The 25,186-nt window shown below is 38.8% G+C and overlaps 1 protein-coding gene across 25 annotated transcripts in view; it reads left to right on the forward strand.

The window, feature by feature from the left end:
* nrxn3a (neurexin 3a) overlaps positions 1-25,186 on the forward strand; it is a 317,098-nt gene that overhangs the window by 104,544 nt on the left and 187,368 nt on the right. For 18 of the 25 annotated variants that reach the window (XR_004765382.1, XR_004765386.1, XM_035418878.1 and 15 more), the window contains 6 exons: positions 6,342-6,545; positions 8,978-9,004; positions 19,944-20,063; positions 20,480-20,861; positions 21,386-21,576; positions 22,425-22,598. Coding sequence is in view for 23 of the 25 variants with exons in the window: in XM_035418878.1 (XP_035274769.1) it covers positions 6,342-6,545; positions 8,978-9,004; positions 19,944-20,063; positions 20,480-20,861; positions 21,386-21,576; positions 22,425-22,598 (1,098 nt within the window). In the remaining 2 variants the exon portion in view is untranslated. The remainder of the gene's footprint in view (positions 1-6,341; positions 6,546-8,977; positions 9,005-19,943; positions 20,064-20,479; positions 20,862-21,385; positions 21,577-22,424; positions 22,599-25,186) is intronic. The other 7 variants (XM_035418924.1, XM_035418953.1, XM_035419031.1 and 4 more) reach the window with 1 other exon arrangement.

Here is a 25,186-nt window from a genome sequence, read left to right on the forward strand (position 1 = left end):
ATTTATTTTGTTTACTCTGATGGCAATTCTGAGGGAAAAAAGACTAAAAAACAATTTGCTTGATTTTATATTGTTCCTTACCAGAGTGTGCATTATATTGCAATCTGGAACTAAATTCCTTTCAACAGAGAAAAATATTCATACTTATTAAATAAAATTACAAAATGGTAGTTTAGGGAGTGAAGTATACAAGGCACGTACGCAGTGCTATTTATGCGCCGTATTAAAAGCGAAAACAGAATCGATATTGAAGCGGCGTGACGTTTTTCATCTGTCGCGATGTCAAAGATGGCGGCGCGGTGTTCTGCGGCGTCGCGCGGTTTCAGACCGGCGGACGGTCGCGGTCCCGATGCCACGCTCCGTTTCTCGGCACGACCAGCAGGGGTCTCGCGAAAAAAGGCCTCTGAGCCGCGTCTCTCTCCCCCATCCCCCCCCCCCCCCCCCCCCCCCACGTCCCCGTTCTGCTCCGCTGCCCTCTCGCCGGGGCGGAGAGGCGCTGAGCGGTCCCCCGGCTCCCTCCCGCCGTTCGGCGCGTCTGATGTGCAGTCGCGCCTCGGGGACCGTGCTGTACGACCTGCGATCCCACCGCTTTCACGCTCGCGTTTCACCCTGCACGCGAGTGTGTGCGGGTGTCCGGCTGGTGTCCTCACAACACCACACAGCAGACTGTAACCTTTCACCGCTGTCTTAGTCAGACCAGTAAATTTACTATTATTTTGGTTGTTGTTTTGATCAGGATAAAGATTGGACGAAGGCATTGATCATACACATTATATTATCTGTGCCTCTGTAATAATAATAATAATAATAATAGAAGAAATAGAATAGAAGGATTGCATTTATGCAGTGCTTTTCATTATTTCAGTGAGCTTCACAATGGGAGTGAACTCACCACGAATGTGTAGCATCCGCCTGGGTGATGCGCGGCAGCCATTTTGTGCCAGAATTCTCACCACACATTAACCGCTCTCTCTCAGCTTACAAACTATTTATCACCACCACATTTAATTTTCCATGCTTGCAGAAGGGGAGAAGGAGGACTGTAGAGGGAACGCCCTTGTATCTCTGAGATAGCAGGCTCATTTTAATGGATGATCAGCGTGGAGAGATGAACATTGATTGTGTCTTAATTCATGGGATTTTCTTCAGTCTGGCAGTGTCCGTGAGTCATGGAGGAGGTGAAAATGGCTTCTAAGGCCCAGACAACTCATTACTCTTCATTGTACATGTCACATGAGCAGCTATGCATTCGTACCATGGAGTCATATCAGATACACAGATTCATTGGATACTTGCAGACTTTATGGTTCAGAAAGGTGAAATTACCTGATGTTAAAAGGCTGTTAGGAGGACATGGCCCATGTCATGTGAACCTGAGACACGCGTGTTCTCTTCAGGTTGTATGCATGTATGTTCCCTGAGTGCGCCGGTCAACAGCCTTTAAGGCACGGATAGTAATGCCCGCTTGTATCTGAAATCTGCCTTCACTGAAACTGCTCACAACCTGAAACATGAATTCATGTGACTACTGTGACAGCATTAGCAATGAGCTATATTATTATTATAACATATTCTGACATATGCCTAACCTGCATAGTACAGTCCAAGGGTCCTCTGCTGGCCAGCTCCTTCTGCTGAATTGTTACAGAAAGTCAGGCGTATCGCTCAGATTAGTAAAATGTACACCATGAGCACATTTTTGCTTAGTACTAGCTGTAGTGACTGTGGTTGTGTTCTTCACTTGACTTTCACAGTACATTATATACCAAACTTATTTCAGTCAGGCTGAATATTTGTTATGCATTATTATTTTTGGTTAATATCCAAGTGCAAGTGATAGTTGTGAGGCATTTTGTAGGAAATTTTCACCAGTAGCCATCCCTTCCTCACCAGTAATTGTCTTTCTTGACAGCGATGGGCGTGTGGTGTGGTGTGTGTAAGTATGTTTTTTGTCTTACTGTTCCCTAAGAATGTCATCCGCACAGCTTAATGGAGACTGTGTACCAGCCGCTTCTGCTTGGTATGCGGGTTGTTAAATTAGAATTGGCAGGGGCCCAGAGAGAGCTGAAAAGCCACTAATCGCACATAATAACGTATTGATCTGTGTGTAATTGTAAAATGTGTCAGCACTTTTTGCTTGCCGGTTTTTAGCATGGAGTTTTCATGGCTGTGAAAACTAAATTAGTGCCTCAGTTACATGAATAATTTACTGATATATTTACACATGCATAATAAGTGTGTGTGTGTTTGTGTGTGTGTGTGTACTGCAGAGAATTGTGTGTAGACGTGGGTTATGCTGTGCTGTACAACCATAGGGGTGAATTATTTTGGAGACCCCCCCCCCCCTTCTGTAATTAATCCTGGTGAATCATAAGATGAGGATTATTGCAAAACAATTTTTTCGTGCAGGGAAACCAATATTAATTGACTAATTAGTTATTGTTACAAATGAAGCTACGTAGATGGTCACAGTATGTTGTAAATCTTCTGACACAAAAGAGAAAACTCCAACCCTCCTGCTGAGGACCAAAGAACCAGAAGAACCAGACTCGATAGACACCTAACATGCAGCAGGAAGGCAGTGGCACAGCCTATTTGAAATGGTGCTTATACAGACATCGAAGTCTTCATTTGAAAATGAAGGATAAACTTTCCATTAGCTGTCTGGATTTCTCTGTCTGTCCCTACACGGGGCCACTGCTTGTCTGTCCTGTTATGCAATGTCATGGTATCCCTCTCATTGTCGATTTCCTGCTGCCAACGGAATCAAACAGTGGGATCTAATGTAGATTTAAAAACCTGTCAGAAGCACTTTAAAATGTGTTTTTTTTATTGACAATAATATCCTCTGTAAGAATCTGCTTCTCAATACGTAGTGTAGTGCAATAGAACGTCAGATGCATAAGCATTGGGCGGTTGTTCGGAACTCTGAAATGTTTATAACTTTGAATGTGGTGTTAAGATACACATATTGTTGCCTCATTTTTACCAAATAGGGTACTCTAGTACCTTAGTTTAAATGACCCAATAATTAAACTATGGGATGTCATGAAAGCATTAGGCTAATCTTTGACTTCGGTTGCAAGTACAATTTCATGAACTGTGGACTTGGAGGTATTTCTAAGTATCCAGCACTTAAAACACAAGGATACAAAATAGGCTAACTATTTTGAAAAACAAAATGCAGGATTGCAGTTTGGGTCCACATATGCTTTCACATTGATATTCTGCTTGTGCCAAGCCCCTGGTTCTGAACAGGTGCTGCACAGATTCACTGATGCTGGTATTATATAGATGCGTTTAACTAATCATTTTTGTCAGCTGTAAGACCATCCAGATGGTATAGAAATCAGTGCATCTGCACAGCGCCAACTCAGAATCAATATTAAAAAAAAAAAAAAAAACAACCAGTCCAATCTGGGTTCCTTGTGAGAAAGTGGAATTACCAAACGCATTGATAATGTTTTTTTCATAAATGCAGAAATCCACTTAAAAAGGCTGATTGCTTGACTGTGGAACAAGCAGCTGAGCAATTATGAGAGGTGCCACCTGTGCCTATTAAAAACCTGCAGTCTTCATCCAGGCGAAATCCTTTATAAGTTCTACTACACAACTCCTGTTTGATTGCGTTCACTTGTGGTTAGGTCAAGGGAATAATGCAAAAAAGAAAGAAAGCGAAATAAACCAAAATAATACATAATTGGCCTTTTTTTGAATGACAGGCTCCCAAGTGAATCAGTCCAATGGATTAATAAGTGCCTTTTGAAAGATGTTACTAAACAACAAGTTTCATAAAAGAAAAAAAAAGCTGAAAAAGGTGAAAGATGTAGAAAAACTGACTTTTTAAAAAGCTAACAGTGGCTCTCCAGCACAGCTATAAAGCTTGGGCATCGGTCAGAGAGGTTTCCCCTGACTACCGCCTCGGAGTGGGCAGGTTCCCATAGGCTCCCGGTTGTCATCAGTGACAGGTACCCTTCTCCTCCGTGACTGTAGCGACCTGTCGAGTTGAAAATAGCCGCTGCCATGGGAGCAGGTGGGACAGCGGTGGCTCCAACCGCGTGATTGCCTATTCTGATTGGGGGAGGAAAAAGGGGGACATTTTGTGGAAAAAATGTAGTAGCCCTTCAAATGGCCCTCTATGCATACTGTATGTAATGGAAGGAGAGCGGGCATGGGGCTTTTGCTGTGAGCTCACAGTGATTTAGTGCCATTTTTTGGATAATCCATGGTACCGTAATGAGCAAGGTGAAAGACAGAGCGGTGCTCTATTACAAACTCACAGCCCTCACGCTCACATCTGGATACCTCCCTCTCAGTTCTCTGAAATGTGTGCTCACTCACAATGTAATAATGCACTAAGGTAGAATCCTAATAAGAGGTAGTACAGAGCAAATTACAACCTTTCCTTCAGTTTTTAAGGTTGGCTTATATTTATATCTGCTTGTTCATTTCCTTGAAAGTTTCTTTTTTTTTTACATACTGTTTGGTCTTCATTTTCCTGCAGATGAATTATCTGAGTGAAAATGCTTTCCAAATGATAGCGGTATCTGTAAATAGGGGTTTTGGGGGCCGCGCCTGAGTAAACTGTGGAGCGCTTCAAATGCTGCGTAAATTTCCCTCCATTTCAACAGCATCCCCCGCAGTACATGTCCCCTTCTCCGAGGTCACCAGCAGAAATAATTCAGTCATTTTCCGCACGGTATTTCAATGTGAAATATGAGACCTGTATCGAAATACCGCCAGAGCAACGCTGAGGTGCGAGCAGCAGCGAACAGTGGAATTTTTCTGTGCCAGATGTTTTCTCTCTCTCTTCTTTTTTTTTTTTTTTTTTTTTTTTGTTGTCGAAAACCCGAGGTGTCTGAACGGGCATTTCACGCATGATTGCCTTTTCTAATACATTCCGCGGAGCTCTTTCCTGCTCGCCGGATGCCGAGGCAGAATGACAAGCACACAGTCAGGAGCTGGGGCCCGCGCTTGATAAAAGCGCCGCTCTTATCAGGAATCATTATCTCTCTGTCAAAATGAGTATTGCCGGATACCCTATGGGGTGTCTGAGCCCCAAAATGTGCAGATGCGCTCGCCATTTATTTCTGTAGGAAATCTGTAACCTCTGCCATCGAAACGTTTATGGAAGCAGCACGAGGCAGAATGGGGAACGTAAGCTGAGTTTTCTGATGTGTTGCTGTTGGGTGAAATCATTTTCCCCTGACTGAGAGTCTCAAATTAGGTTTGATGGAATCCTGGTGTAGAAGTCTAGCACATGGGAGAAAACCTATCCGTACGCTCAAAAATGAGTCTTGGGTTTCATAACTCGCTATATCTGAAGGGAAGGTTAAGTCAAATTTCTACTGTGCCGTCTTTGACCTTTAATAGTCTGTTAACATGCATGCAAATTACTGCTGTTTGGAAGTTAAGGATTCTCTTCAAATAATATTTACTATGACAGTAAAAATCAATCACAAAGGCAGCATGTTATTATATGCATATTTACATAAACCATTTTGGGTGTCATTTAGATTCTGTTGGGCAGAGTTGTTCATGAGGAGAAACCAATAGTATTTATTGGTTAATGTTTGCGCGTTGAGATAAGAGCTTACAAATATGGCTGCTTGTATAATGTATTTATAATGAGCACTGGGAGGATACGTGTCACTTTGAGATACAGTGATTTGTGTCACTTTAAAAAGCAATGCTTGAAGGAACTGTTATTTAAAAAAACCAAGATTATAGGCTTGTTGTGTTCATTTTCTGTTGCTGTTGACACAGCATTCGCTAACCTTTGACATAGATATAAACCCTCTGTCATTGTTGCATGTATGTGCAATAACCCATTAATCTGCTTATATTACTGCTTTTGCATTTACACAATTTGACATTTTATTTGTATTAATGTTGAAAGATGTTTTACTCCATCAAACCATCTTTGTCGGGGCAGCCAGGAAATTCCACCGAAGACATGTGTGCGTGTGTGTGCGCGTGTGTGTGTGTGGAATGAGCGCCACATCCCAGTGTCGTCTGGATATATATATCCAAGCTGCTATATATAAACATCAGGCTGCTGGGTGAGGTAACACACCTCAAGTTGGAGTACCCATCTGGGGATTAGACGCCAGCTTCACAGACTTCACACACATTTTGAAGCTTCCATAGCACCATATACAACGAGTGTTAAACTTAAGTGTGGTGACAAAAAAAAGAAATAGAACACTGCACCTTGGTGGTGTGAATCGTCCTGTCGTGCTGTCGCCATCGTGTAAACGGGCGAGAGGAGTGGGACTTCCCCTCTGGGGACGTTGGCGTTCGTGTTCGCTAACGCTCTGCGCTCCCCTTCCCTTTGGCAGAGGCCTCCATCCTGAGCTACGACGGGAGCATGTACATGAAGGTGGTGATGCCCATGGTGATGCACACGGAGGCCGAGGACGTGTCGCTGCGCTTCATGTCCCAGCGGGCGTACGGCCTGCTCATGGCCACCACGTCCCGCGACTCGGCCGACACCCTGCGTCTCGAGCTGGACGGCGGCCGCGTCAAACTCACGGTCAACCTAGGTATCGTATGCCACGCCCCCCGACCCCCGACCCCCAGCAAGCCGGTGTTTTTTTATCCTTCAGCTGGTTTTCAGTTCTTTCCCGTTTGGTTCGTTGTTCGTTTTATGTTGATAACGTTAAATACGACATATACTTTCCAGCACAGCGTAATTTCTAATTGCATGGGTTTATGTGATATTTGTGTTCAATACTGGTTGGTTTGTTTATTGATTAACCTATTTTCTCTAATCTGTTTTTACTTTTTTTACATTTTGTTTGTATATTCTTATTTTATTTATCTATCTCTAACCAAAAAGTGGTGGCCTAAATAAACATGCTGTTTGGCCCATCTTTTGAACAGAAATTCCCATGTTCATTTCCACAACTCTATGAAAGAGAGTTTGAGACAGTCACAGCACTAAAATTGAAAACATAAGCGTAAAACAGAATGCATGTTAATTTAAGCTCTGCACATTTCCTAAAAAGGACATGTATATACATAAAATGCATTTTGTGAATTGTTATTTTTTTAAAACTCTAGGTGCTGTGACTTTCTAAATTTGTACTTACCAGTACTGTTTCTTTTCTTTTGCTCATCATCTAACAAAAGTCTTGTTGGCTTATGATTTTTTCTGATGTTTTTTTATACTTTCATTATTCTGTCTCAATTTGGTTGAAGTTGTCAAAAGTTATTTTAGTTTTTTTATTCTATTTTAGTGGATACACATACTCCTTATAGCATCCCTAGCTATAAATGACATCTGCCATGCTATGTCAAAAGATGGTATTCACCCCTTCAAAGGCCCCAAGCCTGCGGCCCGGTTGGCAAACAGCCCGAGAACAGAGCTCTCAGCTTCACCTGCAGCTGGTGGCATCTCACCTTCTCTCTTTTTTCCAAACACATGCCAGTGTTACAAAAAGGAAAGAAGTTCCAGTTGTATTCATAAACAAACCACTTAGAGATATCATATGTTAACGCAATCAGAGATTTTTAACAGTTATTTTAGCTTTTGTGCACTGAGACACCGCAGTTTTACGGAAAGCACATTATATTGTTTGTGAACTGTCCACGTATTTCACATAGTCACATTGCAAACTTAAGAAAAAATTTAAGCTAAACATAAGTTTTATTCTTTGATTATTCATTCTCTACGTCAGTGTTATTCATGATGATACATAAACTACAGAGCACATCTTTTAGACCTTTTGGATATTGCCTAAATTGACACAGTGCACGCATATCTAATTTATCTACTGCAGTAATAGTTTCAAATATTAGTCTCATTTAACCAAAGGTCACAACTTAGGCCTAGGCTATTTAAGCTAGAGAATAGTTCATTTTTCCACTGTATATTTGCAGTAGATCACATTCTCTGGGCAGAATATTAGATTATTTGGACTGTTTATTTGTACAGTCAGTATAAATAGCTTAAAGATACAGACCACTGTTTCACCTTTCTTCCAGGAGGGTATAGTGGCCACTGCATGGTGCTGGTGCTAATTGGATCGAGGCTGTTTGCTCCCACTTTTCTGTTGCGGTTGACGACACATGATGAACCTAGCCACATGGAGCCCAACCCAGATTATCAACTGAGTTCCCCCTCAGTCCCAGAATCTCAAGAGTTCATTTTTTCACTCTACATTAAATTTGAAAAACACTATCTTTTGATTCCTTTTTAGCAAGGACAAACATTTCAACAGTTGTCAAGGCAGGGGTTGCTAATTCACCTCTCCTGTTTTAGGCCAGAGTTAATGTAGCAGTCAATGGTTATTGTGACATTTCTGTATTTATTTAGATTTTGTTTATTTATCTAAAAAAATTATTTTGTATCAAACTGAGAATACTCACGCTCAGTATGATAATAGTTTCATCCCATTTTAGTTATCTCCTTTACACCATAAAATCAGCTAATAGAAATTTAGCAAGTTTCATTCATTGGGATTTCAAAGATTGATAGCTCCAAGATGGATAGTTGACACCATCTTCTTGCTAAATATCAGACATGATTTCAGAAGCCTGTTTAGTCAAGACGCTGGTGTAATGCCTTTTGGAGCTGGAGTCTTTGAGCTGTGACCAAAATTCAAAATTCTTCTTTGCTCTGGGTTTGTGAATCCATGTGGTTAATAAACTACAAGTGGCCATTTTATAAATACAGGACACCAGTTTTTCTATGCCACATAGAAAACTACCTGTGTAACCAGTATGCTTTGACTCAATTGGAGAATGTTGACTTATGGACACACATTATTCGGACCTCAAATTTGTTTCTGATTGGACGCAACTCAACTCAACTCAATCTGCTATAATGCCAAAGACCATGACAATCGCATATAAAATGGCTGCTTTCCTGCATGTGGCCGTCCCCGGAAGGGTGGAATTCTTGTTATTGGATGTCTGCAGCTGTAACCTTGAAGGATGCAATTTCATCTTTCATTTATTCTTCCCCATCTAGACTGTATCAGGATAAACTGTAACTCCAGTAAGTTAATACTCAAGTTTCATTTTGTTCTTGATAATTCTTCTAAAAGAATGTTTTAGCAGTCTTGTTGCACTGTTTCCATTATGTGAAGAATGTTTGTTCCTTTTAAGAGAATAAAGAGGAAAACAGTGCACAAATGCAATTGAAATTGAAATGGAAAAGAGAAATACAAGTTGTTGATGGTGACCTAATAATCTATATGTGATGCAGTCTTTTATGCATATACTAATTTTTTAAAGCTAAGGATATAAGACAGTTTATTAATGTTTAGTTTTTTACGTGAGTTTTTAACATAAGAACCACACCTTTACAGCATGCATGTTTCTTAAAAATATGGAATGCATTGCACTTTTTAAAAAAATAGTTTACTCACGATTGATCTTTACTACATTAGGTTAATTGATATAGACTTGCATTTACCTTTTATTTTCAGTTTTCACCAATGATCATACTTAGCCTCAGACCATAGAATATGGACAGTGCACACAAGGTACCTCTCACTAATAGCCCTGCAGATTTGTCTTCATGAATTCCACCATCAAAAGACATTTATTACATAAAGCAATATGATATGTACTATGCGGTTGCAAAAGGCACAGACATTTGGAATACAGCGACTGAATACAGCAGTGCAACTGCTGGCTCATCATTTTTTATTTCAGAAAATAGAATAATGCTTTGATTTGAGGGAAACCACTTCTAGTGACAGACTTACAGAAGATTATTAAGTCACCATTTGTTATATGTATGCCTGTAAGAAACAAATACAACTGAGCGTGTTCTTCAAATGCAGACAGAGCTTCAACACACAGTATGCCAAAGTTGTCAGTATACCAATGGATCAGATCATTCATGCAGTCATTAAGCCCCACTGTTTTTGGCTTTATCTGGAAAGGAACACACTGGGAATTCAGTAGTGTTTATTTTTAGAACAGATAAAATTAGAGAATAATCTTTTTTTAAATCAAAATTCTTGGAGTCAATTTGACAAAATAATACGACTGGAAAATACAGCCAACATAATGTTTATCAACAGCTTATCAAAACAAAACTACATATGTCCAGTATCATATATAAGCAATATTCACAGAAATACTTCCTCACATTCTCCTCCAGGGAACCATCGACAACATCAGGCACATTTATTACTGGATCTTGAACCTGAGTGCCTTCAAGTGGCTTTACGAATGTAATCTTACCACACCTGAATGGACTGGTTTTACACACAGAGCCAAAAAATCGCCCAAATGATATATTCAAACAACATAAATATACGTTTACATAATACTATTTTCAAAACAGCAGAAGCATGGCAACATGGAATAAATATGGAAAACATATATGTAAATGTGTTGTGTGTGCTAAACTGTAATAGTAATTCAATAATTAACAATTGGCCTCATAGAATAAATTAAATTAAATTATGAATTGATGAGTGTCTCTACTGTGCCAATCAGGAACATGTTTGGACATTCCTAGCCATTCATGAGCAGTTGCACACATTTGCAGTTCTGCTTTGGTTTCGTTTTTCTGTCTTGTTTCCTCTTACCTGCACTGGTTCACACTGCATCGGTCTTCTCTGTTGCATCTGACTTGTTCATTCAGTTCTGTAAGTATCTGTAGCGCTGCTCCAGTATAAAAGAAGGGTTTTTATTGTACCTTATTAAATCAGTGCTTTAAAAGGAAGGAGCAACATGAACTGAGACATTCATGTGTATGGACTTTACAGTCAGCACAAACCTAGCCTGCAGCTAGTGCATCTGCATGTAGTGCACATCCAAAAGCAAACAACAAAGCGAGTCACTGCATTTCGTTTGATTAGCTTTTTTGAAAACTTTATTATCATATCTCTAGCTTTTCATTGTGCATAAAATCCATTTATAAGAGCGAGGTTCCGTTGTGTTTATAAAAATAATAATAATTCAGGTTTACCTTTACTTGCACCCTGTGGTGCTATTCTGATAGAATTGTATAGCTTCGATCACAGATTAATGTAAACAAAGACGTTTCGTTTATTATCGCAATTATTTTAAACTGAAATCTCCATGTGGGCCAGGAGCGACACATTTAAACAGTAACAGTTTGGATGAAAGTATACTGAATGCAAATAGGGTAAATGTGTCCTATTCTTTGTGGTCTTTAATACAGTGGTATTAAGAGACTCCAGGTAATTTGTCCTGTGAAATAGGAAAAATTTATGAGAAACATTAAACAGAAACAGTCGGGGATGTTGTTTCACAAAATATATGGATCTACATTTTAAATTAAAAGGCCATACAAATTTGTTGGCCTTGGCTGTTATAATGTTGAATGTACATTGATTTGCTTCTTCCTTACTGCAGTTATATCTAGCAGTTTTACAGTGTTTACATGTTCATTTTGAAATGAAAGCTTTCTTCTGTTCTGTTCTGAACTTTTAGACCATGCATACACTCAAAGAATCCATGTGCTTGCTATTTTCTTAATATGAAACAGTAGATAATTGTGTTCGCTGCTTTAAATTAACACTGATTGTTTTATTTAATTGAATTTAATTTAACATCTGAAAAACTTTTTTTATATTTACAAAAATATCACAAATAAATAATGATTTTTGGTCCAGATGTTTTCTGATCAAAAATACAGTAGTAAGCTAAAAATAGTGGGGCTTGGCAGTACAGTTTAGCTTACAGGGGCTTACAGTGTAGTTTATGTCAATGTGCTTAATTTGACAAAATACCTGGACAAAAATAGAATTACAAAATAGGTTATTCCATTAATTAAGGGTGGCAATATAAGTAATATGTATCTGATGTGGTATCTCTGTAGTTATTGTGGTCATTTTGTACACATCACAAATTTTTTTATTTTCAGCACAAATGCTTTATTCAGAAAAACAGTTAAATCAGTTTCTTGTGATGTTAAGCTCTGTTTGCATTTTGAGAATGCAGCTCTACAATATTTCAGCGATACATCTTCGGAATGCAGGTATCTGAAGTAACTTTATTGTCTCTATTATTTGACATCTGATCTGAATGGGTGTTAGATATTTCTTAGTGTTTTAAATCGTCATTAACTGCTTTTACTCATGAATAGGTCTTTGAAACCCTCAATGCCTGAACAAGATGTTGACTCATTACAAACAGCGGTTGACCTTGAACAAAAAAATTAAATGAAAATTTACTTGTACAGTATGTTGTGGTTTACATATACATGTCACACTAACAATGTTTCTCTTTTGATAAGGTAAGCATTTTTTCTACATGAATTTAACCTTTTAATATTTTTATTCTAATTATTTTAGTGATACTGCTACTAAAATCTGTTTTGAAGACAGTTAACCATTTTAAGCATGCTATGAAAATCAAATCTTATTTAATGTGATCCAGTTTAATAATACTACTGCTATTTAAAATTACATGTCTTCATTTAAAAATGTAACCATAATTGTCAGAATCAACTGGTAACCTATAATGACATAACCAATATATTTATATTTGTCATCTCTTACCCAGACCAATAATAGAGATAGAAGGTGGAATTTGGACAGATCCATCTCACAAATGAGTCTTTAAATAAGTGTCGTTGTATTGTTGGTTGGTATGGCGATGTGCAGGTGTGCACATGGGGATGGATTGAATTCTCCCGCAGCACGCTCGCAGATATGTTGCAGATATTCCTCCGGCTCTTTGCTTTCGTGAGGAGGAGATGACCAGGGAGATTTAAAAAAAAAAAAAAAAAAAAATGGAAGCGTTACAGCGGGCTGCAACAGGTTAGCTTTGCAGGGAGGTCTGTTGCGGCGGCAACGGCAGACCCTATCAGATCCGGCGTGTATTGCGCTCCCCAGGAGCGTGTAATCATACTGCGGAAAGCGCAGTATAAACAGCCGCTATCGATCATTCCGCAGGAGGAGTGGGCTTTCTTCGCCGCGCCCGTGGCTTGCGTTATGGTCCATTAGGCCCACTCCTTCACTTCAGCCAGTTATTCATTTCCATTATGGAGATCAATGCCGGTAATTGGAATGTAGTGGTAATGAACTATCTGGTTTGGTTTGTAATTAATATCTATCCCCCGCGCGCATACTTCTCAGGGCACGGAAAGAGAGGCATTTTTCAGGAACTGAAGTGAAAAGGCCATTCGAATGTTTGAATACTAGGCCCCCCTTACAAAATGGCCGTGAGTGCCCCATATCTGTTGCCATTTATGTGTATTCATGCATATCATGCATATTTATGATGTTATTTTGGTCTCTGTGTAAAATTTTTACAACACAACGGCGCAGTTGTTGCTTTTTCTTGGGGGTAAATTCAACAATGAAAAGGACATTTGGCAGAATGTCTGCTACTGTGCGAGTAGTTTAAATGGCTTTGCAGATTGGATCTCTTAATGTAATCTATTTCATATGCAACAAAAAGTAGCAATAACAAAAATGCATTTTCTACATCACAAGCCACGATGTGCAGCATCGACAAATGGAGGAGAGGTACATCTTTAACTGACAACAGCTGGTAACATATAGTGGTAACCAAAAAATGGTTTTTAAACCCATCCTACCCCAGTGGGATGATGTCCAGTCATAGACAGCCATAGCCCTAATTTGATCCAGTAATGTCTTTGCAAAAGAGCTTGTAGCCTACTGTAGCAGTGAGAACCTTAACTGTCTAGGCTGCTCTGCGCCATAGGCCCTGATAGTAGTTTATTGATGAACGTGAATTTTTGGTATTGTTTTGTGAAATTCACTTTGCATGCATGCATGTATGACAACCACGAACATGACTGGGTGCATTGCTACCTTGCTAACTGGCTACAATACAAATCATGTGGGAACAAGCTGTGAAACGGTCTCACAACAGGAAATTAGATTTTTGCTTATTACCATATTGGGCAAGCTACTTTTTTGTTTGCAGTGTAGGCTGTGATTTTTCTTGACTAGTGGGATTGGCACAACCAAGCATATTTACTGTATTGTCCAAAGAGATTGGCAGAATGCTAACCATCATATCTCAATTGCGAAACTTTAAAAAGTTACACACACCTTTATTTCTGTCAGATATTATTGTCAGATTAAGATTTGCTGCATGCATTTGTTTTGTGATAGAGAAGGAATGAGAAAGAGTCTCCCCTTTTCTGATAGTATACGTTTAAGAATAGTTCTGTTTTTCAATGCCAGTGGTTATAATTGCAACATAAAAAATTAGGAGTATCTACTTTCATTTTTGCATCTTACAGGTTGTGCTTGTCCCAGGATTTGAGCCAATCAGTTATTTTGTTGTGGAGATCGGTTTCTTTTCATTTAAAATATTGATAGTGGACATAAATATTGTAAGTGAAAGTAAGTAGTGCATATCCTGAGGAATTTTAAACAATGATCACTGTAAATTTGTAAAACTGTCATCTTTAAATTTTGATTGATGGAAGTGAGAAATTAACATTCCATGCCAATTACATCACAGGACCCATGCTGTAGTTATTCATTGCATATGCACATTTTCAAGCTGTTGTTCTATTTCAGCAAATGTTTTTGGGAAAATATAAAGTTTGTGAACTAGGGATTCTTTGCATGGCTGCAAATCAGTTGATCATTAATAATATAGCATTATGAAACAGTGAATATGTCAGATATTATTGTGAATGGCCATCAGATGTTTTAATTTGGTGATGTATGCCATGCTGATGAAAGCCTCTTCTGGAGGGTAAGACATGTGGATAAAGCAGGTGATTATGGCTTATGGCGTAAACTAAGATTAAGACTGCTGGCTCACATTATAATTTGAGTGGGACATTAAAATGTGTGTGCCTGGAAAACACGGTATTTTTCTGACTGTTCATTAAATAGAATATATTCAGAAAAAGATCTGCAGGTAAAGGTGACATTGTGAAGATCTGTAATGTAGAAATACTGCTGTAATGTAATGTCTCAGTGGCCCCTTGAGTGTGTTATATCTCATTTTGGAGTCCGGAACAGTGGGGTTGTGATTCTTACAAGGGTGGAATGGAACACTTTTGCAATTAATTTTATCTCAGTTGTTCCTGTAATAATCAGCTGTATAAATGGATTGGTCGATGTGTTTGCTGTAAACCGGAATGTACTGCACACTATACATTAGACCAGGGCACATTGGATAAAAAAATATCAACACTGATTGATCACCTCTTGCTGACTCTGAAGGTACTTTCATCTTCTCTAGTTGTGCAGCACCCCCTACTGTTCAGAAGATTTTGCTTTGGGTGTCTAAGGCATTTTACAGAAATTGAGAGATATTAATATGAGCATGAGTTTGACGTGGCTGTTTCATGCCACAGTACCTCTGTGCTACTCAACTCCAGGTCCAGCCGGCCACAGTGTCTGCGCTACACCTGACTTCTCTGATTAGTTTACCTCTTTGGTTCAGAAAGTAAGCTCATTAATGAAATCAGGTGGTGTAGTGCTTGTTTGGTGCAAATAACTTGCAGACACTATGGCCCTCAGAACCTGGAGTTGAGTGGTCATGCTCTGGAAGAATAATAATTGGTGAGAAATGTTTAATGCAGCAGTTCAAGCTGATTAGTCATTGTATGCTGTAAATATTTAAAACAGTGCATGAGGTAGGGAGTCTGTCAAACGTTGCTTGTTGGTTTTGCACTACCGTCAAGTTTATTCCTCAGAGAGATAATGTTGGGTTGTTTTAGCTGGTAATCCTCTCTCTGACAAGTTGAATCCAGGTCATTTAGAAACATTTTCTCAGATCAGGGAGATTTGCTGAAACCTTTGATTCCGGTTAAGCCTCTGTGATTCTGAACAAACTCAATAACATGGTGTCCAGGCGGAGTTCATTAAAGCACTGTCCAAAGGCATGTGTGCTGGTAACAAATTAGAGAATAACTTTTCAAACTCTGCTCATAATGGTAGTTAGATTACAGCAAGATATCCTCTCCTGGTTATGTATGCTTTTTACAGCTGAGAAAAAGTGTATGACCTGACCCTTACAGCACCCTCCAAATTCAGTTAATAATTAATCATCAATAAATGCACCAATGTCACTGAAAATAAAGTGCGTTGTATTGCCATCTATAACCTTGTCTTTAGTTGTGGTGTCTCTGCTATTAGTAAAGGTCTTCCTTAATGGGGAAAGGATAACATCATAGTTGTTTCTACATCTGTGTTCCTTTTTATCCTTCTGGTACTCATGGCGAAAGATCAAGGCCATAACAGTTTGAACAGTTTTCACCAATGCGATCCCATTACACCCCACTTGCACCCTTACTCTTTTGCATAAGCACGGCCCTTATGAGGGCCATGTGAAGCATCTGAGAGTGCATTTCTCTATTTTGCGGCATTTTTTTTTCTGCTCAGCTGTAGTATTTTTATCCACAGATTGCCATCCGTCTTTGGCTATCTCCCAGATACAGTTAATACAGTGTCTGTAGCGTGCAAGATTTGCTTTGGTCGAAGGCGTGATGGATGCTCCCTCATTATCCGCCCTATTTTGTCGGCGAAGCAATTTTGTTTGGTTGGTAACTACAAATGTTTTAATTATATTTTGTTTTGAAAATACCCAACTGAGATTTTGATTAGTTTGCATGCAGTGTGCTGAGCCACTGACTATAACAATTAATATTGAGTTTTGTTGAATGTTTTGTAATTGCTTTGCCAAACATGATTTGACTGAACATTAACGGCCTTTTCCCCAAGAGAGTATGCATACATTTAGTAATTATATTGTCCTATAATTATGAATATGCAATCATTTTGCAACTCTCATTTCCTTTGAGGATAATTCAGACATATGCAGAAAGGTTTAGGGGAGTATACTGACAGCCATTTTAAGCATGCTTATGAAATTCTTGTTTTTCCCCCATTTCAATTTTATGGCAAGATTTTCCAGTTTGAGGCAGTTGACTCAAGCAGCGCATTGAGTTAATGGGGTGTCATGGTACTAAATCAATCATTTTTCCACATTACAGCATTTTTTATGCTCTGAATTTCCAATGTGCCCTGTGTGACAGTGTGGTAATCTACACACATTCACTGGGATATGTGCATGTTGTGGCTCACGACTGTGTTAGTTCATCAGTTTATTACAAATGTAATCTTATATTTGGCTCAGGAATAATTTACCATAACACTAGCATCAAATTAAACAATGTTGACAATTGAAACAACACGCTAACAGAGTCTTACTGGGTGACGTAGTGGATTATATATTTGCCTAGGTGAGGCCCTGTTTTTATTGCCTGCGTACTGGGGCTGCCTATCATCTAAATAATAGTCTTTATTTTGGTGACGGCATGTAACCTGTTAAAGTTAGAGATTACTGCAGTGTGGCTTTGCTACTGTCCTCTCCTAGGGCGTATTCCAATACTGTTGTAAATTTTCCACTTTCCATAGAAACAATTCCTATTAAATTTCTGAGCTGGCAACATAAAGCCAGTTTGTGCTATATTGAAGATATTGTTGTGATTATGTGCATTCTCCACTGTGGAGGAGTGTTCTAAAGTAAAAATAAATAAATAAATAAAATAAATAATGGTCATAATGGTCAATGGACATATGAACCTTGTCTCTAGTAATGAAGTCACTTATCTTCAAAGATACTTTTGTGAAGGTACATAATCTTTAATGAACTAAGCTTTGAGGAAAAACATCTAAATTGTAAACAATGAAGACTGAAATTACATATAATGCCTTTATCAGTGGTCAAATGGTACCTTGTAGTCCTAATAACTAAATTGCTTTGATATTGAATTTAAGGTAGCCACTACATGAAATAGACTTTTAAAGAATGATGCTGCTACTTTAGCTAGTTTACTATTACTCTAAATGAGAGCTATCTAGCTAGATAAAGACAATTTTCTGGATTCTGTAGTCAATTGGCATTTCCCTTAAACAATTGCACATGTTAAAATAATCTTAAGGGAATGGTTGTAAAGACTCAGTGTACACAGTAGCTGTGATTATAGGCTATATTGTGTTAAAGTGAGCTTTCACAAACAGCTCCTGCAGTATGTGAAGACTGCTTTTTTTGTAATCAAAGGAAAAAAAGAAATACAAATGATTAAAAACTACCCAGCAATAACCATGCTTCACTTCATGTGCGCAGCTTGCTGCTGTTATCCAAATAGGTGTGTTAGCAATAATAGGCATATGGACACACTGCTCATATCTGTCGTTGAAAATATGGTGTCAGCAAGAACCCTGTCTTTTGTCAGGTCATGGCGCCTACCTCCCATAGCCAGAACAGTGTGCCGTATTGATTTCAGGATTTCATGGCTGTTTATTCATATATTGATTTATCTTTTAAACACCTTTCAGCACAAGTGGACAGTGCCAATGATTGAGCATCTGACCATTATAGTGTTGACTAGTGCTATGCCATCATGTGTTGAGTGGCTATGGAACATTTCAGTAATTATTTTTGTCAAACTTAATATGTAGCGTATATGGCGTTTTTCCTGTGGTAGGTATTTGCTGAAATACGATGGCTCTCATTTTATAAATCGCAATTTCATTTTGGTTAATATGTCACTTTCATTGCATTTGTGAAATTTTGTATTGTGTATTAAATACGTATAGACGTGTCACTGTATTAGTCAATCATTTCAGCATTAACATTTTTAGTGTTCATTTGCATGTTACAGTATTAAATATATTTGCTCAATGCAGTCATAATGATCAATTTCGTAATTAGTAAATAATGATACATAAACTAATACTAAAGTGTTTCTGTTTCTGAATAATACAGTCTTAAATGTCCACATAATATACTGTCAAATAATAGTGTGGTCATTTAAAACTAAGCACTAATGTTCTCTTAAGCAGTTACATGTTATAAAATGAGTTGCTAAACGAAACATTTGAACTTTTTTGAATGCTAAGCCCAGCTCAGAAATCATTTGAAAGCAGGAGCGTATTTACTAACTTTATTTTTAAAACTGTAGTTAATATCTGTATTTCTATTCTGTCAAAGCTATCATGTTAATTTGAAGAAAAAAAAGGACTAATTTTAAGCTGCGCTCTTGGTTTCTAAAGATATAATGCATGGTACTAACCTGGTAGGTATCCATCGGAGCACATGCTTGCTAAAAGTTTGTTTCAGATGGCTCCAGCGTCTTTAAGCAGTTAATATGTTCATGTTTAATTGTGTATGGTCTGGAGTGGATGCAATATACAGTCTGCATATTCTAGTGAACAGATCTTTATGGATGGCCATTGTTTTGTGTAACTGTATTTTTCATAAATCGCACCTATATTCAGACGTGCTGATTTGTGCGGTCTACACTGTAGTTACATATAACCAACAATTAAGATGGAATGATTTCAATGTACCCTTGGAAGTTATTAAATAATTTGGCATGTGCATAAATAACATGTATTACTTGTATTGTTGGCCTAAGAGCAGACATGCTCAGAACAAAGAAAATGCAGCAGAAAGGTATTTCAAGACCTCATTATGAGTAAAAGCTGTTAATTAAGTAATTTGTGAATTAAGCTGTTTATCTGCTTGACATAAGTTTTTGCTGCTGAGTCCTATGATGAAAACCTTTGACTATAAGTTTAAAAAAGACCAGTACACAGTTTGGTTTGCAATGTAGAAAACCCTGAAAAAAGCACATTAGTTAATAGTTGCAGATTATTGATGATATTTAATGAAATTTTATATCTGAAACATAACCAAACCTTTGTTTTCAGTAGTAGGTGAGGCCACACAAAATATTTAGTTGTTTGTGAAGATAACAATCAAACAATATTGCTTATAGAGTGTGTGAATGCGAAGGTTATGACAATACAGATCAGAACCTGTTTTGTTCAAATTCTGGCAATCGTAGTGCAATAGTGTATTTATCGAATTAAATTTATGCTGAAATAGCAAATATTTGGATCACCAGTTAATTTCTGGACTCTCCCTGTGGTTAATAGAAAGCAAAGGTTTGGTTTGAGCCATAGTATGACATTAACTTTGTAACCAACCGTCATTCTCAGGCAAAGGACCAGAGACTCTGTACGCTGGAAATAAACTGAATGGTAATGAGTGGCACACGGTCCGTGTGGTTCGGCGGGGTAAAAGCTACAAGCTCACGGTTGACGATGACGTAGCAGAAGGTACTTCCCTCCGATTTAACTCTGTAGACAGCGTCAGTGTCTCCAATTTGAATACTTTCACGGGTAAATTATGTTGCTGTTAAATGTAAATAGTTCTTAAATACCTCTTTTTTGCTATGATTTTGCTCTTGGGTCATATGCTCTTTATATTTGTGATTACAAGTATTTGAATTAAAGAAACACTAGTTAGTTACTGTAGAACAAGCTCAGTAAAATAAGTTACTATACCAGTTCTGAGCTATATATACGTATTTATTATATGATACATCTCATATTTAAAAACCGATATCTTTGAGAGACATACTTGATACTCTGCTGTTAACTATATAGTGGTACTCTAGACCTGTCCACGCACAGGCTCTTGAGTGCCTTGTACCAAGCATCACAGCAGGATTGTGCTTCTTTGTTGGGCCCAGGTCAAATGGCGGGCGACCACACCCGCCTGGAGTTCCACAACATCGAGACGGGCATCATGACGGAGCGGCGCTTCGTGTCCGTCATCCCGTCCAGCTTCATCGGCCACCTGCAGAGCCTCAAGTTCAACGGCATGCTCTACATCGACCTGTGCAAGAACGGCGACATCGACTTCTGCGAGCTCAACGCCCGATTCGGCATGCGCTCCATCATCGCCGACCCCGTCACCTTCAAGACCAAGAGCAGCTACCTGAGCCTGGCCACGCTGCAGGCCTACACCTCCATGCACCTCTTCTTCCAGTTCAAGACCACATCCCCGGACGGCTTCATTCTCTTCAACAGAGGGGACGGCAACGACTTCATCGCTGTGGAGCTGGTAAAAGGGTAAGACAACCCAAGGGATAAGGCCTTCGTCCTCACATGCTACCATATACCTAGCACTAGAAAAAAATAGAGAGAATCATAGAAATGGGTTGTTTTAGCATTTTATTTGGCAGTTTAACAAGCTCTCACTGTGTTTAGCTGAGTGCAGATGAAAGCTTTTATTGGGAAAGACTGTTTGCTTCAATCGAAAGAGGACAATTTTCCAGGGTCCGTGCTCGGATCAGCGCTGATAGCACAAAATGGCTTCTCGTGGACAGCGAAGCGCACACTCACTGTAGCCGCGGTGTTTATGTGCGATTGCCGGTCTGCTATTGCTCATTTCATCCAAGCTGCAGAGGGGCTTGAGGTAAGTGGTGCATTCTGCCTGATAATAATCTGGAGAGGAATAATCTGTGGTCACGCTGTTTCTCGCGCAAGCATGCGGCATGGAGAGTGCATTACTGCGGCCATTTTCCCCTCCGCGGCGTAGTGCTCTGAATGCTTCTAATGGCCTGATGATCGCTCCCATCTCCCCCGTCCTGCAGGTACATCCACTACGTGTTCGACCTGGGCAACGGGCCCGTGCTCATTAAGGGAAACAGTGACAGGGCTCTCCATGACAACCAGTGGCACAACGTTGTCATCACCAGGGACAACAACAACATACACACGTTGAAGGTGGACGCCAAGGCTGTGAGTGAAGTTGTCAATGGTGCCAAAAACCTGGACCTAAAAGGTGAGCTAAGACTCTGAAGAAGTGCATCTCTCATTCCTATTCATTCAGAGGTAGAGTCACTTATTAACATTCATATGTAATGATTATGAAGCAGCGGGTCGTGCAACACAGGCATACAAGAGCAGACGAGCATAAAAAAGGTAGCTGTGCTCGGATGATTCATATCATTATGATCCATCTCCAAAGCAGGCTTTATTCCGAGCACACAGGTCTAGATAAACCTTAATAACCATTAAGTCACCTTAATGATGGAAATTATGGTCTTTGTTATGGCCCAGTCTGTCTGTTGTTATGGAAAAACCTGCATCTTTTATTTAATTAGTCAATAAACGGAATGTTACAGAAGGCAGGTTTGACTTGTGTGTTTCGTCTCTGAACCTTGTGTTAAAAAAGCAGGTGTTTAGAGTCAATAACCAGACACTGATGTTTTCAATATTTTGAACTCAATTAATCAACCAAGCAAATGTAACCTCTTTCAGAATAAATAATTTGCCACAGTGCATATTTCTAGAACCAAGTGTAGTAGTTGTCTTTGAACAGGGCTGATTGGTTAACATGGGCCTATCTTGTGCGATACTCAATTGTGCCATACTCAACTTTTTATTTCTGACATGAGTGAAAAGCGCCACAAATTCAAAATTCCGATGCGATATATGATCATTGTTCTGTGGGAATTGTCATACAGATTTAGGAAGCTCCGGTTGAGTTGTTTATAAAAGTGAAGGGTAATAATTAGCTTTTATTATCTTCAGTGATGGAAATGCCATAATCAATAACAGCACTTACTTATAAGAGCCGTACCAGAGTTAACAGTTCCCGTTTCCTTTGCCCGTTTTGCTCATTTGCAGGCGACCTCTTCATCGCTGGGCTGGGCCCGGGCATGTACAGCAACCTGCCCAAGCTGGTGGCGTCGCGCGACGGCTTCCAGGGCTGCCTGGCCTCCGTGGACCTGAACGGGCGTCTGCCGGACCTGATCAACGACGTGCTGTACCGCAGCGGTCAGATCGAGCGCGGATGCGAAGGTACTCCCTCTTACAACTCTAGCGCGAGGAGCCCCTTCTTCCTCATCAACTCCAACAGTAGCTCCGCCCCCCACCCATACAGCCACCCGTCCGTCTTACTAACTCTGCTCGTCACATCCCTCACCGTCCATTAAAACCAGTTGTTTTTTGTTTTTTTTGGTTTTTTTTTACTGGCCACATTGGTCGTAACGATCGTGTCATCACCGTGCTCCTGGTTATCTCGGTGCTGCTGGACTCTCGCTGCGTCACCATAGTGGTGATTGCTAACTCTTCTTATTCATTTAGTATTTGGCAAAAAATAAATATATTTAAGAAAACTGTCTGCTCTCATGCAGTATTACTGGAGCATCACCGAGTTCAGTTAAGACTGAGTTTTTAATTAAGTCTATTCATGTGTTTCTCTGAAATGAATACAAGCGACATCAGTGTTATTCTTTGTACTGAAATGCATCAACAGTGATTTCATACTTCTGAGAAAGTATGTTATATTTAATTATCATGATGTCTATAGCAAATATAAATTTCTTAAATTACATGACTTGTGTTTCCCTCCTCTTGCAATATGGAGTGTTGCAATGAACCAAATACCAAGAAAATTCATGTTGGGAGCATTCAAAGTTGTCCTTGTTTTTAGAGTTAATCAAACATCTTTGCATGTACTGTAAGAGTATAAACTATGTCAAGGAATGGCTTTACAGCAAAATATGACAAACTTATAAATATGAAGCGAAACTGTTGAATTATTGTGATATTTATCTTAACGTAGCACTTTAACTGTGGTTGTCAATCAAGTATGAATAGCACCAAATTTAGAATAAGTTGATTCAATTCATTAATTTGACACTGTCATCATAATTCCTCATCAATTTTGCCAGGTCTGAAAAATATGTTTTAAATTGGGACATTTAAAGAACATTTGTGAACCCAGTCAATTTTATTGTGCTAGTATATGAACACTGGCTGTTACCTGAAATGCCAAAGGTTTTAGTGTATTTTTATTGACTGTTAATATTATGTTAGATCATATTATTACATTTTTATAGTGTTTTCACATTTTATAGAGATCTTACTTTTGCAGGTTAAATGACTGAAATAAAAACACACAAAAAATCATTCATTCAGTTATTTCTCGTTTACATGGTCAATGCAGTCATTCTTAGCCATAATCATGTACTTTTAATTTACTTTGCTTTACTGTACATTGTTTTTGTCATTTGCATTTCTTTTGTGTTACGTTTGATGTTATTAAATCATGTTTTAAGTTAAGCATGCTTACTGTATCATGTATCTGTCCTCATTGTGTTATGTTTTGTAATTACACTGTCAGAAAGCTACTTTACATTCAGTATGTATCTACATTTTGACTACTGTACTTCATCTTTTCATAAAATACCCATTATGTCTTCCCCACATCTAGTATTTTTGGATGTTGTAGGAGCCTAAATAGGCTGTTTCTGCTGTGAAATACTGATGGAAGTACTTTTTTCAGAATAAAACAACCATGGCTTGTTAATTGGACTTTCTGGTCGTCTGTTATATACTGTCCATCACAGTTTAAAAAAAAATTAATAACTAATGAAAATGGCATTGGTTCTTATCTGGCTTGTTTCCCTGTTTGTGTGATCCCGGTGTGGACTATCTTAGATAATTTGTGGGAGATACTGATATCCTATCAGTTAATTAAAAATGGATAAAAAATAAGCTCAGAAGTTCTTAGAAGCATTTGACAAGCGGTGACAAGGAGTGTGGAATAGCAAGCAATGCTTAATTATCTGCTGCATGTTAGAATGCCTACGTACAACAGCATGACACTTGTATTAAAAAATGAATTAAGGTATAGAATGCAGGGGTGTTGATGGTCACAGTCCAACAAGTGAACCTGTGAGAAAGAGGGTGTTTTAAAAATCTCGCAATAGCAAAGTAAGTTTACAAGCTTTTTTTAAATTATTTTTTCTGTTGTCCTTGAAAAGATTTGTATGCAATTACAAGATGAAAAAAATGGTGTCAAATTTGGGTGAGACACCAACAGTGTGCTGATAGCTGGAAATTGCTAACCAAACATGCTGTAATGACCGTCCGCAACCATAAGATAGAGAAATGTTCCTGAAGTGTATAGTGAATAAACAGCCACCAGATGGCAGCACTGCATCAGTGTGTTGGAATACTGCAGTCCTGCTTTTTGTATTTGGCCTGCAGAAAATTCTCTGAATTTTTCACTCAGGGAAGAGCCTATGCTATGCATCAAAAGTATGCAGAGAGATGCCTTCCTCAAATCTTACTATTGGACAGACACACAAAGACTTTTTAATTTTGGTGATTGACAGGTCCCAGGTCAGGAATCAACATTTCATTATTCAAACATTTTGGTGTTTTTTGAGTTGTCTGATGATGCCTAGACATTAGAACCTGTTCAGTCCCTTAATGGGGTTGCTAGATACTTGATCCCACTTGATCACTTGTATAGTATTTCCCCTGACAAACAAAAAATGCAGATCTGAAATTTTATGGAAGATGAAAAATGAGTATTTTATGTATATTCATATTAACATCATCATATATCATCACTATTTTCTGTCCAAAAACTGTGC

The sequence above is a fragment of the Anguilla anguilla genome, chromosome 1 (assembly GCF_013347855.1).
Source record: "Anguilla anguilla isolate fAngAng1 chromosome 1, fAngAng1.pri, whole genome shotgun sequence".
In the NCBI taxonomy this organism is placed as follows: domain Eukaryota; kingdom Metazoa; phylum Chordata; class Actinopteri; order Anguilliformes; family Anguillidae; genus Anguilla; species Anguilla anguilla.